The 22,276-nt window shown below is 40.6% G+C and overlaps 1 protein-coding gene across 1 annotated transcript in view; it reads left to right on the top strand.

The window, feature by feature from the left end:
- Positions 1-22,276, top strand: part of TRDN (triadin) — a 139,123-nt gene that overhangs the window by 104,401 nt on the left and 12,446 nt on the right. Inside the window, exons 12-13 of the mRNA XM_056856720.1 lie at positions 7,853-8,035; positions 12,727-12,786. Coding sequence (XP_056712698.1) covers positions 7,853-8,035; positions 12,727-12,786 — 243 coding nt within the window. The remainder of the gene's footprint in view (positions 1-7,852; positions 8,036-12,726; positions 12,787-22,276) is intronic.

Raw genomic sequence — 22,276 nt, 5'->3', positions numbered from 1 at the left:
TACTTGCTTTTCTTGGTTGTTTATTGTGTTAGTACTTGAATGAAAGTACTGTATCATTTCTATTGCTTTCTAGTACCTCACAAGGAGAAGCCTGAAAAGCAAGATGTACATATCTTGAATTTACCAACCACATTATAGGGTGTGAGGAACCAATCTGCTATTCTTTTTATTGGTGTTCTATTTTTAAATATACTTTGGGACAAACTAAACAAGAATATCTATACATTTCTCATCAAACTCTTCTTCACCTCTGCTTTTTACAGGGTTTTTTTGGGGGGGAGGGTAGCTAAATATTTTGTTTTACAAATGTATTAACTCTGATCCCATGTCTTTACTTTTTTGACGTCCTGAAGCTTTTATACATTACTTTTCTGGCTCCCAAAGCAACACACATAACAAAAACAAGTCTTACATGCCTTTACAAAAGGTTAGAGGAAACAAATCCTCTGACTTCACCATGGATTCTATTAGGGCAACTGTAGTAAAGGCTTGGTCCCTGGAACCCACATCTACTTTCTAAAGTGAATAGGAGGGAGAGATTTGCTTAATATAGGTGGTACAAGGGTTTATATCTAGTGAGGTGGCCCCAAGGTTTTGCTGGTTCCATACTATGAAAGGCTTTTGTGTCCAGAAGTTATCAGACAAATAGGTACCATAGCACAGGGGAGACCTGGCAACCCTACTACCACCACCGCTATCTGTTCAGTTGTGAATGCTTCTGTTATGAGTACACTAACTCTTTTTTGGCCATTTATGCATGGGAGATTTTGCCTTGGATTTACTGCTCTCTAGATGCACATTTTTCCCATCCAAATTCTCCAAGCTCAACAATAAGCCCCCGTGCAGAATTTTGAGAATTTGGATGGGGAAAATGTGCATCTAGAAAGCAGCAAATCCAAGGCAAAACCTCCCATGCATAAATGATATATCTGTGACCTGATGATTCTGCATCAACATCACTTCTATCTTTTCTGGATTCCTTACCTTATATTACTTTATCAAATTAACTAGAGCCTTCAAACACTGTTTTAGGAGGGAAGCAGCGTGTCTTGGATGCTTAATTAATGAAGTATTAATGGCACCAAACTGTAGCTCTAGATAATGTCTCTTGGTGGCTTCATGTAGGTTTTGAACAGCATCAGTGATAATTTCAATTTGTGTTGAACTCCATGTGTCTGAGAAGTGGCATCTCTGAGCAGACAGACGAGAGTGAAACTACTAGAGAGCCAACTATAGCCGGTTGTTCAAGCCATTTCAAAAGAATGGCATTGTTCACAATATGGCAAGTTATTGGGAGATTTAGCAATATCAACAGGGTGGAGTACCCTCTTATCCTCTAGATGTAGTTCAAGAATCAGGGCTATTCTAGCCTATTCTATCCATAACCAGACTGGAAACTCAGTTGGAAAAGTTTGAGGGAAAATGTGTCATTCAGAAATACCTGGAGTTGCTCAGCTAACATATGCCCAATTGTGAGAGTCCCCGCTAGTGCCCCCTGTTGGCAGCAGGTCCAGGGTGCAAAGGGTGGGTCTGCCCCTCTTCTTCTCACCCTCAAGGATTCACACTAGAACTCAGAAGGGGAGTTTCGGACCAATTGGTCCTCTCCTCACTTTCAGCTTCGGGTGCGTTTGCCAGCCCTGGCCTTGACACCATCTGCCTCATTCTCCTCCTCGGCTGTTGTGTCTTCCCTGTCTTTATATTCCTCCACCCAGTACCTGCCCCACCCACCAATTACCGCCCCTGCCCCTGCCTAAGGAGGTGCATAGGGGCCCAAGTGTTTTCCTCCACCCAGTTCTTTGATGGAGACTTTCCCCCTATTGATCACGCACAGGTGGCCGAAGCCAGGCTGGCTCCTCCTTGCCAAGTCCCAGCTGGTGCACCATACTGTGCTCCACCTCCTCTGGGCTTCAGGAGCAATTGGTGTGGTGCGTTGTTAGCGTGGGCTGGTGCGACAAGACCACTGCTGGCGTCGGGTTTCCTGCCAGCTGCTCCGTCCTGCTCAGATGCTGGGCACCTGCAGTTGAAAGCTGATAAGATCAATAAACTTGATATATGTAAGATTACCTAGTATTGCTAAGTAGGTATATGATAAAAGAATGTTACTGCAGTTGCTGAATAATGTCACAGTCACTTTGAATATGTTTAAATGGCGATTAGGAATATAGACTATAAAAATAATTTAAAGACATCAGTTGTATTCTGTGAGGAAACTAACAGGAATGTCATTGCCTATACTGAACCAAGACTGGTAAACAGTGATAAAGCCCTTAGTTAGGTTACATATAAGTATCTGATCTATGCAAATGCATCAAATGCATCAGATAACAAGAAATAGATATTAACATTCCAGAGACATGGTACTTGAAGTCTATGTAAATATCTTTTCTAAGTAGATTAAGCTGTATGTTTTTACAGCAGCTTTGGTAAAGTAAGGATAATCTCTATTTGAGTAACAGAAAAGGTGAAACGTGAACGACAAGAAACAATTGAAAAGAAACTGTCTCCAAAAGGTATTTTCCCTTTATTAATTAAACCTTTTCAAGCATTTATTTTGAATAGGTAACTTGCTCCCCCCACCCTGAATGTAGGTCATTTTAGATCTTGATGAGTTGTGTCCGACCCTCTTGATGAGTTGTGTCCAACCTGTTCTTATACACCAGGATTAACTCTGGCCTAATAACTATAAGAAAGGACATTCAATTAAGGACCAAAGTTTTGTTTCAGTATGCAGTGAAATATGAACAATTTCAAAATTCTTTGTCAAGGTGAGAAGAACATGAGGCCTAATCACTTGGGAGAGCTAATGACAAAATTTGCCAGTGAGCTCCAAAGAATAAAATTAATCATTACAGTTGATATTTTAGGGTTTTTGGATGAAGATGTCCTGGCCTGATTTCCTCAGATGCTGTGAGATATTGATGGTTCTTTTAACCTTCCTAGATATGCTGAAAGTAATTTATTTGTGATTGTACACTTCAAAATATGAATAACATTTTTGCAACACGATAGTGTAATTGTAATATCTCTTTGATTTTGAGCAGCATCATTAGCTCTAACATTATTGATGAGCAGTGGAAGAAGGTAGAAGCTGTTAGTCTGTAAATGTTGATGAATATAGAATGAGAATTGCTGCATGCAGAAACAAGAAGACCTGCAATGTAGGTGACATTAAATAAAAATCTCCATCTTCATTGTATTTCGACAACCAAAGCAACTTTCTGATTCCCTGCCCTGGGTTGAAGAAACATACCCACTATGCTTACAAATACATATGCATAGCGCCCTTTATGTACAGAACTGGATAAATAGTAACTTGATTAAGCATAAGTGTGTTAAATATATTGTGAGTAGGGTTGTGCATATCAATAAACCTGAACCGAAAATAAAACTGAAATTAGCAGTTTCAGCAATATTTGGGTTTCGGTTTTACCAAATACCAAAACCTGGGAATAAAGCCAAAGCTGGATAGCCAATTGCCAAATCAGCTGAATAGGTATTCAGCTTTTTTCGGCTTCGGCTTTTCCCAGGCTTTTCCCTATGGGGATTTTTTAATGAGCTCTGGAGGAGGCATTTTTGGTGGTAGAGTTCCCAAATTTTCAGGGTAGCTTCAAGGGACTCTCCTTGAATGAACCCCAAAGTATGGTGAAGACTGGGTCAGGGGTCCAATTTTATGGGGTCCTGAAGCGGTTGCCCCTCTCCTCCATAGAGAAGCATGGTAAAGTTTACAATGCTTCTCTATGGAAGGGGTTGACCCCTTTGGGACCCCATAAAATCAGACCCCTTGTCCCAAACTTTACCAAACTTTGGGGTTCATGCAAGGAGAGTCCCTTGCAGCTAACCTGTTAATTTGGTGACTCTACCTCAAAAAATGCTCCCCTGGGAGCATTTTAAAAGTACTTACTTTTCATACTTTCCAATGGCTGCCTCAGTTTCCCGTGAATGCTTGCGAAGGGCATGTGTGGGCCCATTGCAAGCATTCACGGGAAACTGAGTTTTCCCACATTCTTGGGTGAGGAAGCAGGTGGCGGCCATTACAGTCTATGAAAAGTAAGTACTTTTAAAATTTTCCCAGGGGGCATTTTTTGAGGTTGAGTTACCAAATTCGCAGGGTAGCTGCAAGGGACCTCAAAGTCCTCAACCTCAAAGTTTGGTAAAGTTTGGGACAGGTGGTCTGATTTTATGGGGTTTATGCCCCTCCATAGAGAAGCATTGTAAACTTTACCATGCTTCTCTATAGAGAAGGGGGCAACACTTTCAGGACCCCATAAAATTGGACCCCTGACCCAATCTTCACCAAACTTTGGGATTCATGCAAGGAGAGTCCCTTGAAGCTACCCTGAAAATTTGGAAACTACCTCCAAAAAAGCCCTCACAGGAGCTTTGAAAAAAATCCCCATAGACTATAATGGACCCACAATTTTTCACCAAATCCAGAAATAAAGCTGAAATACACCGTAACTGGTATGGGTATTCGCCTTATTCTGGGTTTACTGAAAAGATTGGGCCCAATAAACCTAAAATTTTACCGATTTTTTTTTGGGGGGTACAACCCTAATGGTAAGAGTTTTAAGCTCAAACCTCACTTTCTGGAAATTAAGTTTGTATTTTAGCTAGGGCTTAGTCGGCAAGGCAGATGCTTATTTTTCTTTTTTTTTTAATTGTACTGAAGGTTTATAATAATAATAATTTATGAATACAGCCACTGACCAGCAGAAAAAACAACAGCCACAACAGATATTAAGAAAACCCCAACAACAGCTACTACAAATAATCTAAGCCTAAAAATTACATATTACATGTATGAATAAAATTTATATAACCATCGTATAACTTGGTGTGACCCCCTTAATATTTTGAGTAATAAAGTACTTCTGATACTCTTATCCTGTCAGGGTATGACGTATTTTAATAGCTACAGTGTAGAATTTAGCAGTCAAGAGTGTAAACTGATTTTTCATCAGTTAGGAGCTTCTTAGCCATAAACTCATCTGGTTGGTCAGGGAAAGTGTTAAGCAAAGGGGAAAGAAACCTTGTGCGGACTTCTTGGTAGAATGAACAGCGCATCAAGACATGTTCTGAAGTTTCTATATCCCCTGACCCACAAGGGCAAAGCCTTTCTGCTATAGGGACCTCCTTATATCTTCCCTCCAATACCGCTGATGGTAAGACCTGGCACTTAGCGAGGGTGAAAGCTTTCCTATGGTTGATAAGTTCTAATTGGGAAATATATGCTGCGGGGGAGACTATGTACCTAGATTTTTCAAGTGATAGGAAAAGCGGTGCTCTCCCGAGATCTGCCTGACTTTCTATGTCATTCACCCTTTGCTTCAGAAGGCATATTGCCTGATCTTTACCCTGTGCCAGCAAGGAGAGTGGAGAGAAGCCCAGTGTGAGATGGGGTGCTTCTAGTTCCCCCTTTTTAAACCCTCACAAATTTTTCTCTTACTAGTAATAGCTGAGAGAGGTTTTAATTATTCTTTATACCCCACAGTCTGTCACCCTTCTTTGTGTGAGGAGAGATCTTCTATTTCCTCCCCCCAGGTGAAATAGAGAGGCTTAGAGGCTAAAGCTGATTGTAAAAGTATGAATATAAAATGAAGTTTATTATTTACAGAAAGGTTGCTTGATCGATGGTTCTTCTTCAAGAGAGGCGCAAAGCTTAGATGGTTACAAACAGTCCAAAATCTTAGATGGTTCCAGGCAGCTCAGTTTCTTCAGGTGACCAATAAACTCAGATGTTGTTCAAAATTCACGTACCCAATATATACAGTGTGGACTCAGACTACTCTAGCACACAGATGCCAGAGAGTGGAGGTTCATCCACAACTTTTTCCACTCCTTAGATTTGCCCAACTCCTGTGGAAACAAATCTCTGTTCCTCCAAAACACTAAGTCAGGAGTCTCCCTATTTCAGGAGCCACCTCCCACCTAGTGACCGAAGAAAGGGTTTTCTCTCTCTACCGCAATCTTCCCCTTGCTGACCCAGGGCTATAAAAGGGGGGGAGCTTGAGTTTATAACAAAATAAGATTCTTGTTTAACAAAGAAGATTTTATTATTATTTTGAAGAAAATGTTATATTTGGACATAATGGTCACAACTAGGTTGGCAACAGCAATGAATCTTTCTGGCGTAGCATGAGTGCTGGAAACAGGGCGAAGTCCGACCCCAATGCGGACAGTAGAGCCACGCTCCCCCAGCGAGCCCGCTGGGGGTAACAGGGATGGCTGACCCGGGAACTCACCTGGGCTTCAGCCACTTGGTGATCCCCCGCCATTTGTGAGAGGCTGACCAAATGCCACCCCGATCCGGGCATGATCCCGAGCAGCCTCTCCACAAAATCTCTTAATGAGATCCCCCACGTGAGGGGAATGGGGCACGCAGGCCTCTTCCCCTCAAATTAAATCCAGCCTCATGCACCACCGCCATAGTTGTGACATAAGCATAACAATTAACATAACAACTAACAAACATCAACCAGGGAGGGGGGAACGGGACAAAGCCGGGAACGACTGAGCCCAGTCGTGCCGGAGCCCCTCTTTTATGCTGGGCGGACAGACTGAAGTGAAAACTTCACTTCTCTGCCCGCCCTGCTGACTCCCAGCAGCCCCCACCCCCTATCCCCCGATAGGTTCAATTTGAACCTGCCTCAGGAGCCGATTGGATGGGGCTGCGGGGAATACAAGCGGCCAGGACGGGAGCCTGCTCAACTGTCCCGCTGCACAGCCGCTCAATTAGCGACAGCCGTCTACCCGCCTGCCTTCGCCCCGCTCCCCCCCCTGCCCAGGCAGCAACATGGACTCCCAGTAAGTCGGGAATCCCTTTCGTCACCACTCAGGTTTGGTTTAAACACGTTAGGTAGTGTATGAACACACAGGCTCTCAGAGTCTCTCCACACACCCGCCCAGTTCAGGAGCTCAGAGCTAAAAGCTCAAGAATCCTTCTCTCCCTCCAAACCCCCCCCCCCCGTCAGCTCTCCAGACTTGGCCCACTGACTGCTGGCAATGGCTGACTGTTCCTAAGTCTCAGAGTTCAGCCCTGTATCCGTCACACCCAGCCAATCTATTTTGTTGTAAACTGCCTTAAGCCATAAGGACCGGAAGTTGCTCTGCAAAATCAAAGGCGACAGGCCTTGAAGGTTAAGGTTTAATTTGAGCCAAAGGGTAATGGAAGCAAGACATACCTTTGCCTCCACCTTCACCGTTCCTGTCTCCAGTCATACAGTTGTGTTGGATACGCAACGGGGTAAGTGGAGGTCCGCTCTTAAATATTTTGATTGGATCTGCTTGAGTGGGGCAAAAACAGGATGATGGTGGTCCAAGTATGGTCCCATACAACAGTTGGGCCAGCATTTTTGCTTGGTATAGAGCAGCTGGGGGAAAAGTGCCCTCCCTTGGTTCTTAAAAATTTAATTATATTAAAGACAGATTTGTGCCCTAGCTCTGCTGCATAGTCGCTGTGGGCTCTCCTTGAACCAGAGGCATGCAGGACCACTCCAAGATACTTAAATTTGGTCACTTGTTCTATTTTGTGGCCATTTATGCTCCATGCATGCACTTTAGGATGCCCACCAAAGGCCATAATTTTTGTCTTTGAACATCTCTAGATGTTCTTCAGAGCAGTATTGTGATAACCTCCTCAAGGCTATTTTAAGCCCAACTAGGGTTCTAGATAACAAAACCTCGTCATCAGCATAAAGCAGGAGTACTGAAGGTATTATTGTTCCACAGTTTTAATTATTTTATGTTTTTACGCTTTATAATTTGGTAGGCTTTCCAGGAGCCTTTTTAGACACAAATAAAAAGGCATAAAATAAATAAACCATTATTTTGACTGTTTTCAAATAACGTACAGACAAGAAGAGCGTCAAAGTCGAAGAGAAGGCTAAAAAGGATGTGAAAGAAGGAAAGCCAGAACCCAAGGCATCTGGAAGAGAGAAACATAAGGAAGCTAAAGTAAAGAAAATGACAGCACCACCAAAAGCCAAAGCCAAGGAGGAGACAGCACTGATGCTTCAAGAAAAGTCAGAAAAGAAAGGTAACAAATACCAGGAGACAGCATCAGAGGATCTTTGAAGTAGAGGGGGAAAGAAACCCAGGCAATGAAGCTAATGTTGATTCAGACAGAAAGCAAACGTTCAGCCCTCCCATGAGCATGAAAATAATGGTTGAATTATTCTTTTTGGTCAAATGACCGTAAAATAAAAACTGAACTGATGGTTGAATTAAATCCCTATCACATTTCAGGTCAATAAATGGAGAAGTGGCACAAATGCAAAGCCTGGTATTTTTGTCTTCGGGCTAATGATTCATTTTGCAAGCCAATTTATTCAAGTTGCAATGTTTCTTTAAGGAACAGATTTTGTTATCGAGGATTTCCCAATACAAGAATGAAGTGGTGAAAAGATGCAAGTTAGCAGCACATATTGATCTGTCTATATAATGTCTCAGACTTCCAAGTCTGTCAGTCTGAGTTTCTCCTTGCAGTTTCTGAACTGCTTTGCCAATACGGGAAGCAGCGATATCGTTAGAAAATAGAGGGGGAAGAAATGGCAGCAGGCAGTGATATGGGAATTGGTAATGTTTCAGCGGAGAGAGCGAGACCCCCTCCCTCCAAATGCCTCTTCATCCCTGTGAACTACATTGGGGGAAGGCAGCATGGCTCTTTGAATGCCTTGTGTCATCAGCAGTCAATAAGCCAATCCCTTCTTCTGCTCCATCCGCTCTTCTGTGATATTAATAACATTCCTGTGACCGACACAGCTTAGAAAATTTCACACTAACCCCTCAGTCCGGGCTGCCTGTTCCATATTAGGCAGGTTTCTTCAGTGAAAATATTGTATGTGTACTGCTAGGCATTTGGGTCCTGCTGTGAGTTACAAGTGGTTACAATTTCAGTGTCATGAAGGACTGAAGAATGATTGCTCAAACCCAGAAGTGTAGGGTCCTATAATCCTGAGTAGCCCTTTCATTGTGGTTATGTGAGAAAACACAACAGGAAACCTTGGGAATAAAACCTGCACACTGCACATCAAAATTACTTTAATTCTTGCTTATTCTTGCCGTAAAGGCTACAGAAATTATCAAGAAGTGTTAAAAACCAGCACTTGTGGGACAAAACCTGACTCTTTCAGTTCTGAGTTGTAGCATAAGCATTTATTTCAATAAGATGCATTAGCTTGAAACGAATCTTTAGTCATTGAGTGTTAGGAAATAATTGGAGTATGCTGTATGTATTTTTAAAAACTTTTTAACCTAGTAATTCTATTTATGTGTGTTGTAAAGATTAATTGAGCATGGAGGACATGTTCAAACTCTTCATAATAGGTTTTTTCCTTCAGAACTGTAGCTTAATTTTATATTATAAGGTTTGGTAACTTGATTTGGGGTCATGATCCTTCCTTGCAAGGGTACAGAGTTTACATATGGAGGGATTATCATAGATTTAGAAATAATTCAGTTTCCACCTCCCTGACCTTTGTGTGAGCTCTGGTCTTGGGTATCTTGCATTGGGCTAGACTGGTGACAGAATGAGGAAAAAAAGTCAAGCTGTTCCTGTGGTGGGCACACATTGGGCATAGGAGTGTAGAAACTATGCTCTTGCAGGTGTCTAAGATAGCTGTTGCCTTACTTGGGAACAACATACCATTCTCGTTCTCAAGATTAATTTTCAGATTTGATCTAAACTTTTTTTTTGTTGAACAAAGAAAATTAGATGAAATCAAATTATTGCTACCTTCATATTTTAAAATCTGTATTTATCTGCAATAAATATTATGCAGACCATTTTATGCAATAAATATTATGCAATAAATATTATGCAGACCATTTTAATCTTGGAATGTATGTTTGGGAACTCAATGGGAAATTTTCAAATAGCTTCAGTAGCATTTAGGTTGTGTACTTAAATATTAGAAATAGACTAGTTGCCAGTAGATATTCTGTTTGGAGAACATCTCCAGGAGAAAGTGCCCTGAAATGAAGGGGAGCTTTTTATAGCACCAGTGGAATATTTATTTCTGTATCCTAAATATCATTCACAGAGTGGTTATGTTGCACAACCTTAATTTATTTCAGTGCATCTTGAAAAGGCAGCCCAACGCATGTCCCATATTAATTCAAAGAGATGGTACAATACTACTCCTTAGTGCAAAACATTCTAGAAAAAATTATAGACATGGGAAACAACATCTCTGAAATTATGTATTTTTTATGTTAGAGATGAACAATCCTAAACATGAATGTATAATGCAAAGTGATGCTTCTTTGGATAGTTTGCTTTAACAGAAAACTACTGATGTAAAATAATCCTTACAAATCAGGAATGTTGTGCTAGTCTGTCAGATAATATTTCTGATGCAGATGTTGTCATTTTGCAGGCTGATCTTGTGACAAATTATGTATTATTTAATTTTGTCATTAACAATATATAGGCAGCTAGGTGCAAACACTCTTGCAGATGCTGGTCACAGGAAAAAAATCAGGCGACTTATTTGGATACCCTTGGGCATGCTGGTTAGAAAAAAATGTGTGATTGGGTGTGCAACGTCTCTTACAAGATGTGAGAATTGGGCTGAAAGAGTAATGTTGAGCCCGATAAGCTTTCTCAATGCTCTGCTGGGAGCCAGAAGAGGCCCTTCACAGTAGAGATGAAATTGATATTTGAGTTTGATATTCTCTTCTCTACAGTGAAGGGACTTGTCTGGAATGCAGGGGTGAGGGGAAACTTGTCATTTTCACTGCTGCTGTTTGCAGTCGGTGAGCAGGGAAGAGATAATGTGCAGTACAGCCAGCACTGTACATAGGAATACTTAAATGATCACCAGTGTTGTTTGCTCATGTAAAGTAGTAACATGCACCTGGTGTTCCTCTGCTGTTAGGTACATTTGTTTATGCAACTGCTTGTTTGACATTTGGGAAGATATTGCCTACATATAAGATTTCTGGAAATGCAAGGGTATCTGAGATACCTTGCAGGCTTTCTGTGAACGAACATGAACATGTAGGGCACAAACATGGAAAACTGAGTCAAAATGAAGAGTCTTGTTTGACACATCCCCATTCCAGATTAATATCTCAGGGGACAATTCACAAACTGAGCTCCTTCTCAAACCACATTCTTTTCAACTGAGTTGGGAGAGAAGAAATAGTACTTGATACAATATACCCATGGAACTATTATAGCTCAGAAAGATGAGCTTGGCCTAAATTCTTTAGTGAAAGCCCAGGATTCTCTGTCTCTTGATTGGAGCAGCTTGGTTATTTAGCAGCAGCTGCAGATAAATTAATAGCAGAGGTTTTATTAAATTAAATATGAAAATGAATTAGAGAGTCAGTAACATATCACTTCTTTTATGTGAATTTATCAAGCAGTTAATTTTGTGCTGGCTCTAAATTTTTTAATGTTCAGTGGTCTGCATAACTTTATTTAGAATGTACCTAATTAGATCACATATTCTGCCCAAAGGAAAACTGCTAGCTCTAGTAGGAACTAAAACCATATAAAATTATGATATAATGGCCAGTGGCAAACCCTGCTGGCTGTCAAGTTTTGCCATTGTTGATTCCAAAACTGTCATCTGTCACTACTAGATTAATTGTTCAGTTCCAGAAGCTCAAAGGTAGCATATGAAACTTTAGCTACTACAGTGATGTGAGGGAAAAATTCATCTGGAGACCCCAGTGGAGACAGGCTGGCTGGCTGGATTTCTGAATAATCAGTAAAGTTCTTTGCCATTTGATCCCAGTGTTTAAGAGTTCCTTTTAACATTTCCATTTCACTTTGGAAGATGCTCTTTGTTGTACTTAATAAAATAGAAATAGCCATGTAAGTGTCTGATTTTAGTCCCAGTAAGTATGTTCTGAATTGAAAGCAATGTTCCCAAATATGTAACAGGCCAGTACTGACATTTAACCCACAATAACATGGCATTTAACACACTTTCAAAAATGCATGCATCCTCAAGTATGCATTTGAGCATAAACAACTGTAACATCAGAAGCAGCCGTCAGAATGTTATAGCCCAGTTCATAATCTGAGCTAATGTCTGCACAAGCATTTCCTTGGCCCCCTCCACTGGTTTATGTATCCATGCATAGCTATTTCTCAGAAGTCCTTAGTGATTACTGTTAGGCGAGCGCATCTCACAAGAATTGAGAATTTCAAAGCCATGAGTATGAGTGGGACAAGAGACATTAGTAGAAAGATTCCTAAATGTTATAGACCCCGGCTGTTCTTTCTATGGTTGACAGGTCCCCCCTAGCCACCAGCAGGGGATGGGGTGGGTAGGTTTGCCAGATCCTGGTAGGGAAACTCCTGGAGATTTGGGAGTGGAGCCTGAGGAGAACAGGGACTCTCAGTGGGGTACAATGCCATAGAGTTTACCCTCCAAAGCTGCCACTTTCTCCAGGGGAACTGATTTCTGCAGTCTGGAGATGAGCTGTAATTCTAGTGGATCCCTGGGTCCCACCTGGAAGCTGGCATCCCTGGTTCTTTCCTCTGAAGCTTGTCCTAATTGTTATTTGTAATTAGACATCTCCAGCCATCGGGGGCCATTACATTGTTCAGTAAACTAGTATGTCCTTAAAAAAAGAAACATGATATTGGCCTTCTGTTTTTTTTATTGATTACTTTAAGCAATATATCAAAGACTTCAATGCTAAGCACTTACTCAAGTGCAAAAAGGTTAACTGTGTCTTATTACTCTTCTTTCCTTTCTGTTCTGCTAGATCAATATGCATTCTGTCGCTATATGATTGACATGTTTGCACACGGGGATTTTTATACAGGTATTCGAACTGAACTCTATTATTGAACTTTTGGTTTCTCTGAGAGCTTCTGCTTTGTTATGCTCATGGAATGTGTGTGCTCTTTGTATTTATTAAAACTTGAAGTGTGCAAACAGACTTTAAATAAAGCATATCAACTAATGGCTGAACTATTAAAGCTTCTAATACTATTTTCTGTAATTGTATGCCTGAAATATAACAGAATATGGTAATGTAAAAGCCAACAGAAACCCATAGAAAGAATAGAACAATCTTTACAAAAATTAGTTGATGTTGGAGTTATATATATGCCAAACCCCAAAGATCTGCTTTTATTTATGTCATAAATAAGATGAAATATATACTTAAAATTATAGAAAGTTCCTTTAAAATCCTTTTTACTATCTTTAAAAATGTAAGAAAGTGAAAAAGCCCATCAGATTTGAAAGCATTCACTTTAGTCATGCCACTAATAAAAGTTACACACAAGCATATCTTTGCACTGTTCAGAATAAACCCTTTATTATGTACCTCTGTTGGTATAATATATAAGAAGTTGTAGTGAGGAACATGAATAAATTATTGGGGATTTCCTCAAATCTCCTCCTCAAGAATACAGTGTGCTCTTAGGGGTTTAATATGTCCAATTTTTCTCATATTCTCAAAATTCTAATAGCTCCTCATGGAGAGGTTTGTTTTTAACTTGCAAATTAATATTTTCTGCATACCTATTAAGTCCCTCAGATAGTCAGAAATGATAATTGTCTCTGTGAGAGACACCTTTCCCTGCCTTCAAGATTGATAGATAACTATGAAGTTTACTGTTAGAAAGAATGATGTATGTCAGGGTTGATTTGTGATCCTTTTTGGTTGGTGTTATCTGCTACAGCTAGCAGTACAGGTTAAACCTTAGGATGATTTCCCTCAAAATGTAGTGGAAGAAACTTCCATCAGTGTTGGCTTTCTCCACAATGATAGTATTTTCAACACACACAAACAAAGTATGTTTACCTGTGATGACATTTTCATCAATATGAATGGGGAGGCAACATGACATCCCATTGCACATATGAGAGATGAAATAATTTTTAGATAAAAGACCAGTTTGTATGATTCTGATGCTTTCAGTGTGACTACTTTTGAAGAATACCTGTTCACCATGGGTGTGATCCAAAGGTACTTTCCCCCCATTGTAACACTTATGATAGCAGAATCGCACTTTTTTTCACAGAGGAGGAGGGAGATTATTGCCGATTCATTCTGCCACTGGAGCCCCCCTTCCTGCTTGTTAGGATACTTGACCCCCAGGAATAGAATTAGGAGGGAGGTTCAGTAGGCTACAGTGGAAGGAAGGAGGTGGTGGTACTTTGGCTCCAACCCCATATATTTTCTAGAAAGATGCAATGTGTGATCATTTTATAAACTAACTTAGAGATGCATGAAGTTTGATTATCTCTCAAAATGTATGATAAATGTGATGGTTAGGCTTAAAATATGCATTTACTTATGACCTCAGAGCAGCATAGGTAACTTGTCGCATTGAGCTAATAGGTCTCAAACTTGGTCTGCTTTTTCTGGACTGAGTAAAATCTTCAACTTCAGATGTCAGGCTAGTCTATAACCACACACTATTTCTTCCAATTTGCTAACTTTTTTTCTTTCTAAGCATGTAGTAATAATTGTGTTCTGAATTCTGCAACCTGAACTGACCAAGAGGACAAATGTATTTGCTTGTACCTACAATAGGTATTTTATATAAGCCCTCATATTGTACAAATTGAAACAGATGCAATGCCTTCTAGGTTTATTGATTAATTATTTTTTATTGTTTTCCTTAAAAGTTGTATGAAAGTACAATTCAGTTATTTAACAAAACATACTAATATATTAACAGAATGTATCAAATGTATATGAGATATATGAAAAAAGCCAAATCCAGAAAGACTACTGTAAACTAAGCCTAAATAGAAAGAAAAACCTTGGGAATTACAAGATCAGGCTCCAGTAGGCCACACTTGGATGGCAGTGTGATTATTCATATACTTTGGAGAAAGTCATAAGCAAACAAAGTACTTTCAAAAAAAAAATGTGTTGTTAATAATTTCTTTGAATAGATCAAACAGTTATTTTATGATCTCTCTGCAATCTCACATAGAGGCTGCTTGTGCATGTGCGTGCACACACACATATGGAGGATGCCCAGAATTTCCTAAAATTCTATAAAGAGCATAAGTGTTCCTGCTTTAGTCCTCAGCAAATATAAGTCAAGCTAATATGTGACAATGGAATTTTGTCTCTGCAACGCCTGACTTGGGTTTGGGGGGGGCAGGGGAGAGATAAACAGCAATTTAGTGATGTGGATCAAGGCTATGGCACTGAAGGAGGAGGGTTAATTTTCCTCCTCACGCTTTCTTTGATCAAAAATAGTCCTCAGGCTGATTTTAGCCTAGGCAGAGAAAAAGGCACACCAATCAAAAAAGAAATATTGGGCATTTCAATTACAGAAATTCAAGAACAGTCTGAATACAAGTCCTGCTTACTCATCCATCTCCTGGATACTGTACCTCTTCTTCACATCTCAGGACTCACTTTCAACTTTATGGCATCGCAGCTTGACTCAGCACTGTACAGCATGTTAGGGAAAGGTATTTTGTCAGAGATGCAAAATCACTTATGAGCGTTTGTTGATCTTCTGAGACAATCAGTAAGAATAGTCTCCACTAACGTCAATTAGACACAATATGTGATGGAAGTATATCTTAAAAGTGGGGACAATTATGACTATTTTATCATCATGAGATGCAACAGCAAATACCAGTAGTTGGCAACAGAATTTCCCAAGATACAGTAAATGCATTGGCAACGTCTTCATACTTTCATGAGTCCCTGTTATGAGTCCCCTCTTGTTATATTCTTTCCCCTTTTCTCATGCTCACCATGCTACTGTAGAAAACTGGATATCTAGAGCACTGTTTGCATCTTGCCTGTGTCAGCTTTACCTTGACAGCTCTGGTTCATTCAACTGCTCTGAGCGGCCAGTAAGAGCTGTGAACTATCAGTAACACTAGACTTGCATTGACAAACAAGGATCACATTTTCCATCATGAACATAAATTCTTTCATGTGTGATATCCAGAGGCACAAGATCTGTGCCAGAAGAAAGGCGTCATTTTTGATACAAGATAATTCTCCACATGAAGGCTGTATCAGTGCAAGAGAAGAAGATTTGTTCTTTCCAAAGTGAAACCATCTTGGACAATTCTATTATTATTCTAAATATCTGCAAAATTCTAGCCTCGTAACGTAGAAAGGTGCAATATCTTTTCATATCCAGGAATGGAACTAGGCCTTTGTCATAGACAAAAACATTCTCTCTTGTCATTAGAACAATTTCTGTCTTTCTTGTGTATCAGGTCTGTGAAAAGGCTGCTACTGAAAATAGTTGTCATAGTGAGAAAGGTCTCGAAGACAGGAGCACCACTCAGGTGCAACCCACATTTCCTTTAATTCTACAGAATAAGGAATCCAGAGCAGCTTTATATCTAAAGAATTTTCATAATTTCACTTCAATGAAAACAGGGTCTTATGGTTAACCTCCTTGCCCCACACCCAACAACACAGAGGAAGACCTTCACTCATTTATTATCTTGAAAGCACTCTCCTCCTATCTACAGTTCTAAAAATCCACCCACCTGAGAAGAAGAGTATAGAAAGAAGACTCTTCACTAACATCTCAGATATTATCAAAAGTAGATCACTTGTTGTCCCCTTTTATTTACACCTGCATTTCTCAAGAGTTCAGGCAGTATTGGCAATTGTATTGAAAGGGACCCAGTGCTGAAGATGAGTAAGGTAGCAACAGGGTTCCTTTCCGCCATCATTTTGATACCACACATCAGTAGGATGGAGCCTCAGCTGTGCAATGCTGCAGAACTTTTTGAGGTGTTACTGGTTGAGAACGGTTTACATTCTTCAAGGAAAGGATTTTTTTATTTGGTATGCCTCATATGTGGTGGTGGACAAAAGCAGCAAAGAAGAAAATAGGGTTGTTATCTGTAACTTTTATTTTGTACTCTGAGCAAGACATACCATCTAGTCCTGACAAACCTCTATCTGTTGTGCATCTTCCAAACTGACTTAAACCACTTTGTGATGGTGAGAAAGGCAAAGTATTAAAATTTTAATAAATCAGTTGAAGGCACACAACATTTGATGGAAAAAAGATGACACCCAACAACAAAATGAGCGCCCATACTCCTTTGCAGGTCCTTAGTCTCCCATTACCATTTCAGGTTCTAACAAGCCAACTAAATGAGAAGTACAAGAAGAGCCCTGTGTGTCCAAACTACCTGCAATGGAGTTTTTATTTAGTTATCATGAATAATAGCCATTGATGTATCTATCCTCTATAAATTGGTCTCATCCTGTTTTAAAGTCCTCTGAGCTAATTTTCCATCAATACACACTTTGGCACTGCGTTCCAAATGTTAATAAGGGTGTGACTTCTGAGAGTATATCACCCTCAGTGGCCTCTAGCAGAGCTTTCACAATATGACCTATTTTTCTCCAGCAGCATGTTACTCCAGGCTCATTATTGTAGTTCTGGGCAGGGAGGCTTGTCTGTAGGAGTTGTGGCACAGTTTGCATACCAAAACTCTGGAGCTCCTCTTGGCTCATCTGTCAAAAGATGACTGACCCCACCAAGCCAAGGCCTTTTACAGGTTCCTTGATCTGATGACACAACTTCATCATGTTTTTCCCATGTTTACCTGAGTTCTGTGTTTTGATGATACACTTCTGGTGAAGTCATCAAGCCTGGGGCAAGCATTGGAACTCTATGTCAGAGTCTCTACAAGGAGAAGCATATTCTTTTTGTTTGTCCTGAATCAATTTGTCTGCCCATCAAGTTCATGAGATGCCCATAAATTCTAGCATGTTGGGTGAAGATGGAAAATCTATCCACTTCCTCCATATCTGGCATAATTATAAATAACTGGCTCCAATTCTTCAATTGTTTTGATGCCCCTTTCTACACCTTTTGCATCTGTTTTATCCTGTTTGGGACAGGGAAATCAGTGTTCCAAATGTACCTGCAACATCAAAATATGCAAGGACACCCCTATTTTCAATCACATTCCGGTCAGTCACTGCCAGCGACTGTAAGTCAGGATTTTTTGCTACATTGCGTCACTTTTATATTTACTTACTTTGAACCTTATTTGTCACATTGTTACCCACTGTTTAGAAACATATCTCCATTTGCTGACCCAGCACTAACCTGGGGAGTGTCTGGAGATGATTACCAAGACCGCACATGCAAACCCCTGGTCATGCACAAACTAGAACACAGTATTGGGATAAAAATGACCACAACTTTATTGATTACAACTGAGAGCACTGGTGTTGCATAGGGGCTGGATCCAGAGCATCGGCCGACCTGCCTGCCAACCAATGAAAGACCTCCTACTCCCAGCCCGCCTGCTGGATAGCCTGGGATGGCAGTATGTGGCACACCATTTGGGCTTGAGCCACTCTTTAATTCCCCTGCCACTTGGAGGGAGGCCACTCTGACAGGTCTCGAGCTGGGCAGTTCCCTGCAACTCCTCCCCCCAAATCCCTTATCGGGATCCCCAGAGTGGGGGAAAGGGGGCATGCAGGCCGGCTTTTCCTCCAAACTGGATCTGGCCCCATGCAAACACCGCCAAAAAGTTGTGACATGAAAGAAGGAATAGTAACAAACACAGTTGAATGCCAAGATATAGGGAAGGAGGGTGGGACAAGCCAAAGGCAGAGTGAGCTGGAAGGTGAAGTGAGGGCTTAATAAATACCCAGCCGGTGGAACTGAGTGAAAATCTCAGGCTTTTGGTCCATTAGCTGGGCCTCTCCCCCATCAGGCCTGCCCCAATTGGCCTGAAGAGGGGGGCCAGGCAAGGAAGGAAAAGGCTGGGCAGGAAAGTTCCTGCAGGGGAGCCCATGCAGGGGCAGCAGCCTCCTCAACCCAGCAGCCATTACAGGGATGCCTAAACTGACCCAGACGAGCCTCCAATGCCTCTGCACTGCTCAGGCTGGCCAGAATCTCCACACTTTGCCCGGCGTCCTCCCCAGACCAACCCCCAGTGTGAGCCAGCAAAGTGGGGCTCTCGGTACGTCCTGAGTCTGCGCTTCCCTTTTAAAATGCAGTGTCCAGTTTGACACTGAGCTCCATCTTGTCTTCAGATAGTGTTGCTGCCTAAGGTCTGCCAAAGCCAATAAACATGAATAGCTTTGGTATGTTAGACAGTCAGTTTAAACCCTCCTAATGAATCTATTTTAAGCTACAGTAGACCTGGATTCTAGTGGGTGATTTCTGAGCATGTGATGACAGTGAAAGCTATGTTTGATATTTGCCACAATGTCTTAGTTGACTGGAGGTTTTTCCTGCACATTTTACTGTTTAAGAAGTGTTGTTGCTGTTTAATTTCCAAAACAACAGTCTGTTCTTCTTCCAACAATACACACACACACACAAATAACTTATTTGCAGCTATAATGCCAGATAAAACAAAAACTAACCTTACAAGGAATAGATTTGCAAACCATGTTTATTTGTGCTCACAAGCTAGGGGGGTGCTTATTAACCAGATGTGTATCCCCCACCCTCTCTCCTAAAAGCTCAGGGTGGCTTGCACAGCATTATAATAATATCCTGCAGAGGAAACAGTGAATAGAGTTTTTGAAACTTTGAATCTTGTGTGCTCAAAACTAGACCACCTAAATCAACAGGTCTCCAAGCTCATCAATAAGAGCCTGGGTATTCAGAATATATTATTCCGGAGCAGGTTTCTCATCTATCGCAGGATGATATTACAAGAAGCCAAGTAGGTCCTAAACTCCTCCCTTCCAACGTAGAAGGAGATTCTTATCAGCTTGTTCTCCAGCCACACAAGGTCTGTCTGAATATCTGCCATTTTAATGGCTATATCCCGGACTGGAAAACTAAGTTTCTTGCTACCCAGCACTTGAGATTCTGGATTCCATTTTGGAAATAGATCCAATACTATCGATTTGAAGTTTGTTGAACATCTTAACTTCTCACAACAGTCCTCTAAGGTGTTATTAACCTTCAATAGTTCCATCTTTCCTTCATTACTTCTGTGGAAGAAACATTATCTAAGCTCTAAAGGCATCTTTCCAACACAGGTTTTCTCCAATACTGTTCAATCCTCCCTCTTTTCAAAGACTGAGTATTCCCTCAAATCTGTGACTCCAGACAAATGTACTAGGGGGACTCTTTATAATGCTATCCGACACAACTTAACTAGCTGGACTGATGCTGTTAGTTTTAGTAAAAACAACAAAGACCAACTCCATCTTGAGAACAGCATTGAGGAGAATTTGATTAGCTCTTTCACAGGTTTGCCTGCCTCAGAGCAGACAGCGATAACAGACAGGCTGGAGCAGTTGTGAGTCAAACCTTTGGAAACAAGGGAGGTCACCTCAGCGTTTCTGGCCCAGACCCCTCCCCCCCCCAGCAGTCAACATAGAGGTAGATCTACCTCAACCTGCTCCAGCTCTACTGCCCTCCATCTCTACTCAACCTCCATCTCTACTCAACTCACTGCTCTCAGACAAAGATTTCAACCATGCTAGCCAGTTCTCTGAAGCTGGGGGGAACATAAATAAGTTGTCAGAGCGACCTCCAGAGAGTATGGAATTGGAAACTCGTGGACTCCCTCCTTGGAATGTATCTGATAACCCAACTAGGTTCAACAAGTGGCTAAATCCAACAATGCATCAAAGGAGGGCAATCTTAACAATATGCCAAGCGCAGAATGCAGTTCCCCAGACAGGGGAAAGTTCCCGCACTCAGAGGATATAGTTGAGGAGATTGAGGATGTGGATGTGGAGATGGTCTCAAGATGGATACAGGAAATGTTGGACTGTATCGCCAGTCTTCAGAGTTTATTCCAGAGTCCACTTTAAAGTTTTTGCCTGCTTTCCCCCTGATAGTTCATCACAGACATGGGAACCCCTACCTTTAATGCACCTGTGCTAAAGATCAATCTACTTTGCTCTGGGCAGAGAATGTCTGCATGATATAGAAATTCTACCTTTGCCTCAGTTTCTAAAAAAATATTTACAATATCAGTAGAATGACTTCTAGACCTCTAAATGGTAGAAATTGTTTACATCAGAATATAAATCCTTGAGATGGATCTTTTGAGTGTTATTTAATTTTTTTTTTACATTTTTTTTAAATTATCCATGATAGAACATTGTGGAGACTACTAAGGAATGTGAACACTCTTTGAATTGGTCTGGTTCTTTAAGTGAAACAAATGTTGCCTACGCTATTAGCTGCCTTGAAACACAGAATCCAAATCTTATCTTCACAAGTCAGATCCCAAGTTGTGGTGTATATGTGGTCTGGCATCGAGTATGCACCAAATGAAGATCTAACCCTAGGTGTAGCCTGTATGCAAAAGAAACAGGTTACCAGCTGCACAGCTAGTAAAATAATTACCACGGTTTCTCAGAAGTCAGACTCCTGAATGCTCTTGAGCATAGAAAAAACTGCAATTCTATGCACATCAGCTGTGATACAAATCTCCTTTGCACATAGGTGTTTTTTTGTTCTTCCTTGTGAAGAAGGATGCTCCAGTACACACCAGACTCTCATGTGCACTATATAAGGGAGTGGGGGAATCCTTGCACATATGAAGCACTGGAGCTGCATTGAAACTGCTATATTTGTGGCCTTTACTTTTTAAGTTGTTCTGCCTTTCAGAAAATCAGGCTATTGGTATAGTATACCACCTGCCATGTTTTAAATTATTTTATATAGCAGCCATGTCATGATTTTTAAGGTAGTTGATCTTGCCCTTTTCAAAAGCAACTCAGTCCAATTAATAAACTGAGCTGGCATACTTAAATTTTACCCGAATTCTGACCTACCACTTCAATGGGGTGGGATTTGTTCAAATCAAAGATTTCTAATTTAGCTTGTTATTTATCAGGGTATTATCAACCTTAGTCCCCTCCCCAAGATCAAATATCATGTCACATTTTAACTTTGAACAAATATTATTTGTACTCCATGAATTCCAAATACTGGATTTTCTTTTTAACATGTGTGTGACAATAGCATTTGCTTTTTTTTTCTTCAAGAGTCTCCCATTTGTTTTATGTCACCAGAGAAGGATGGTCTTCTGTTGTCCTCTTCAATGTTTAAAATGTATTTTTAAAAAATAAATCTTATTAAAAAAATAAGAGAACTGGGCAGAAAGAAGTTCAAGGAAATATTAAAGACAAATGTATAGTAGTACACACAGAGATAAGGAAAGAAAACAAAACAGTGGCGGAGGGAGCTTGGCTAGATTGGAGAGATGGAGGATTGCAAGTAGATAACAACACGGATCAGCAATGAGTCACTCTATTATAATTTATATTACAGGTTGTTTCAGCGGATGAATCATAGTCACATCATAGAAAATAAAAGCATGTATAGTTCTATTAAAAACTCTGGCTTACA

Source organism: Euleptes europaea, chromosome 10, assembly GCF_029931775.1.
Source record: "Euleptes europaea isolate rEulEur1 chromosome 10, rEulEur1.hap1, whole genome shotgun sequence".
NCBI lineage: Eukaryota > Metazoa > Chordata > Lepidosauria > Squamata > Sphaerodactylidae > Euleptes > Euleptes europaea.
The sequence above is the reverse complement of the archived record's forward strand: the minus strand, read 5'-3'. Positions and strand labels throughout refer to the sequence as shown.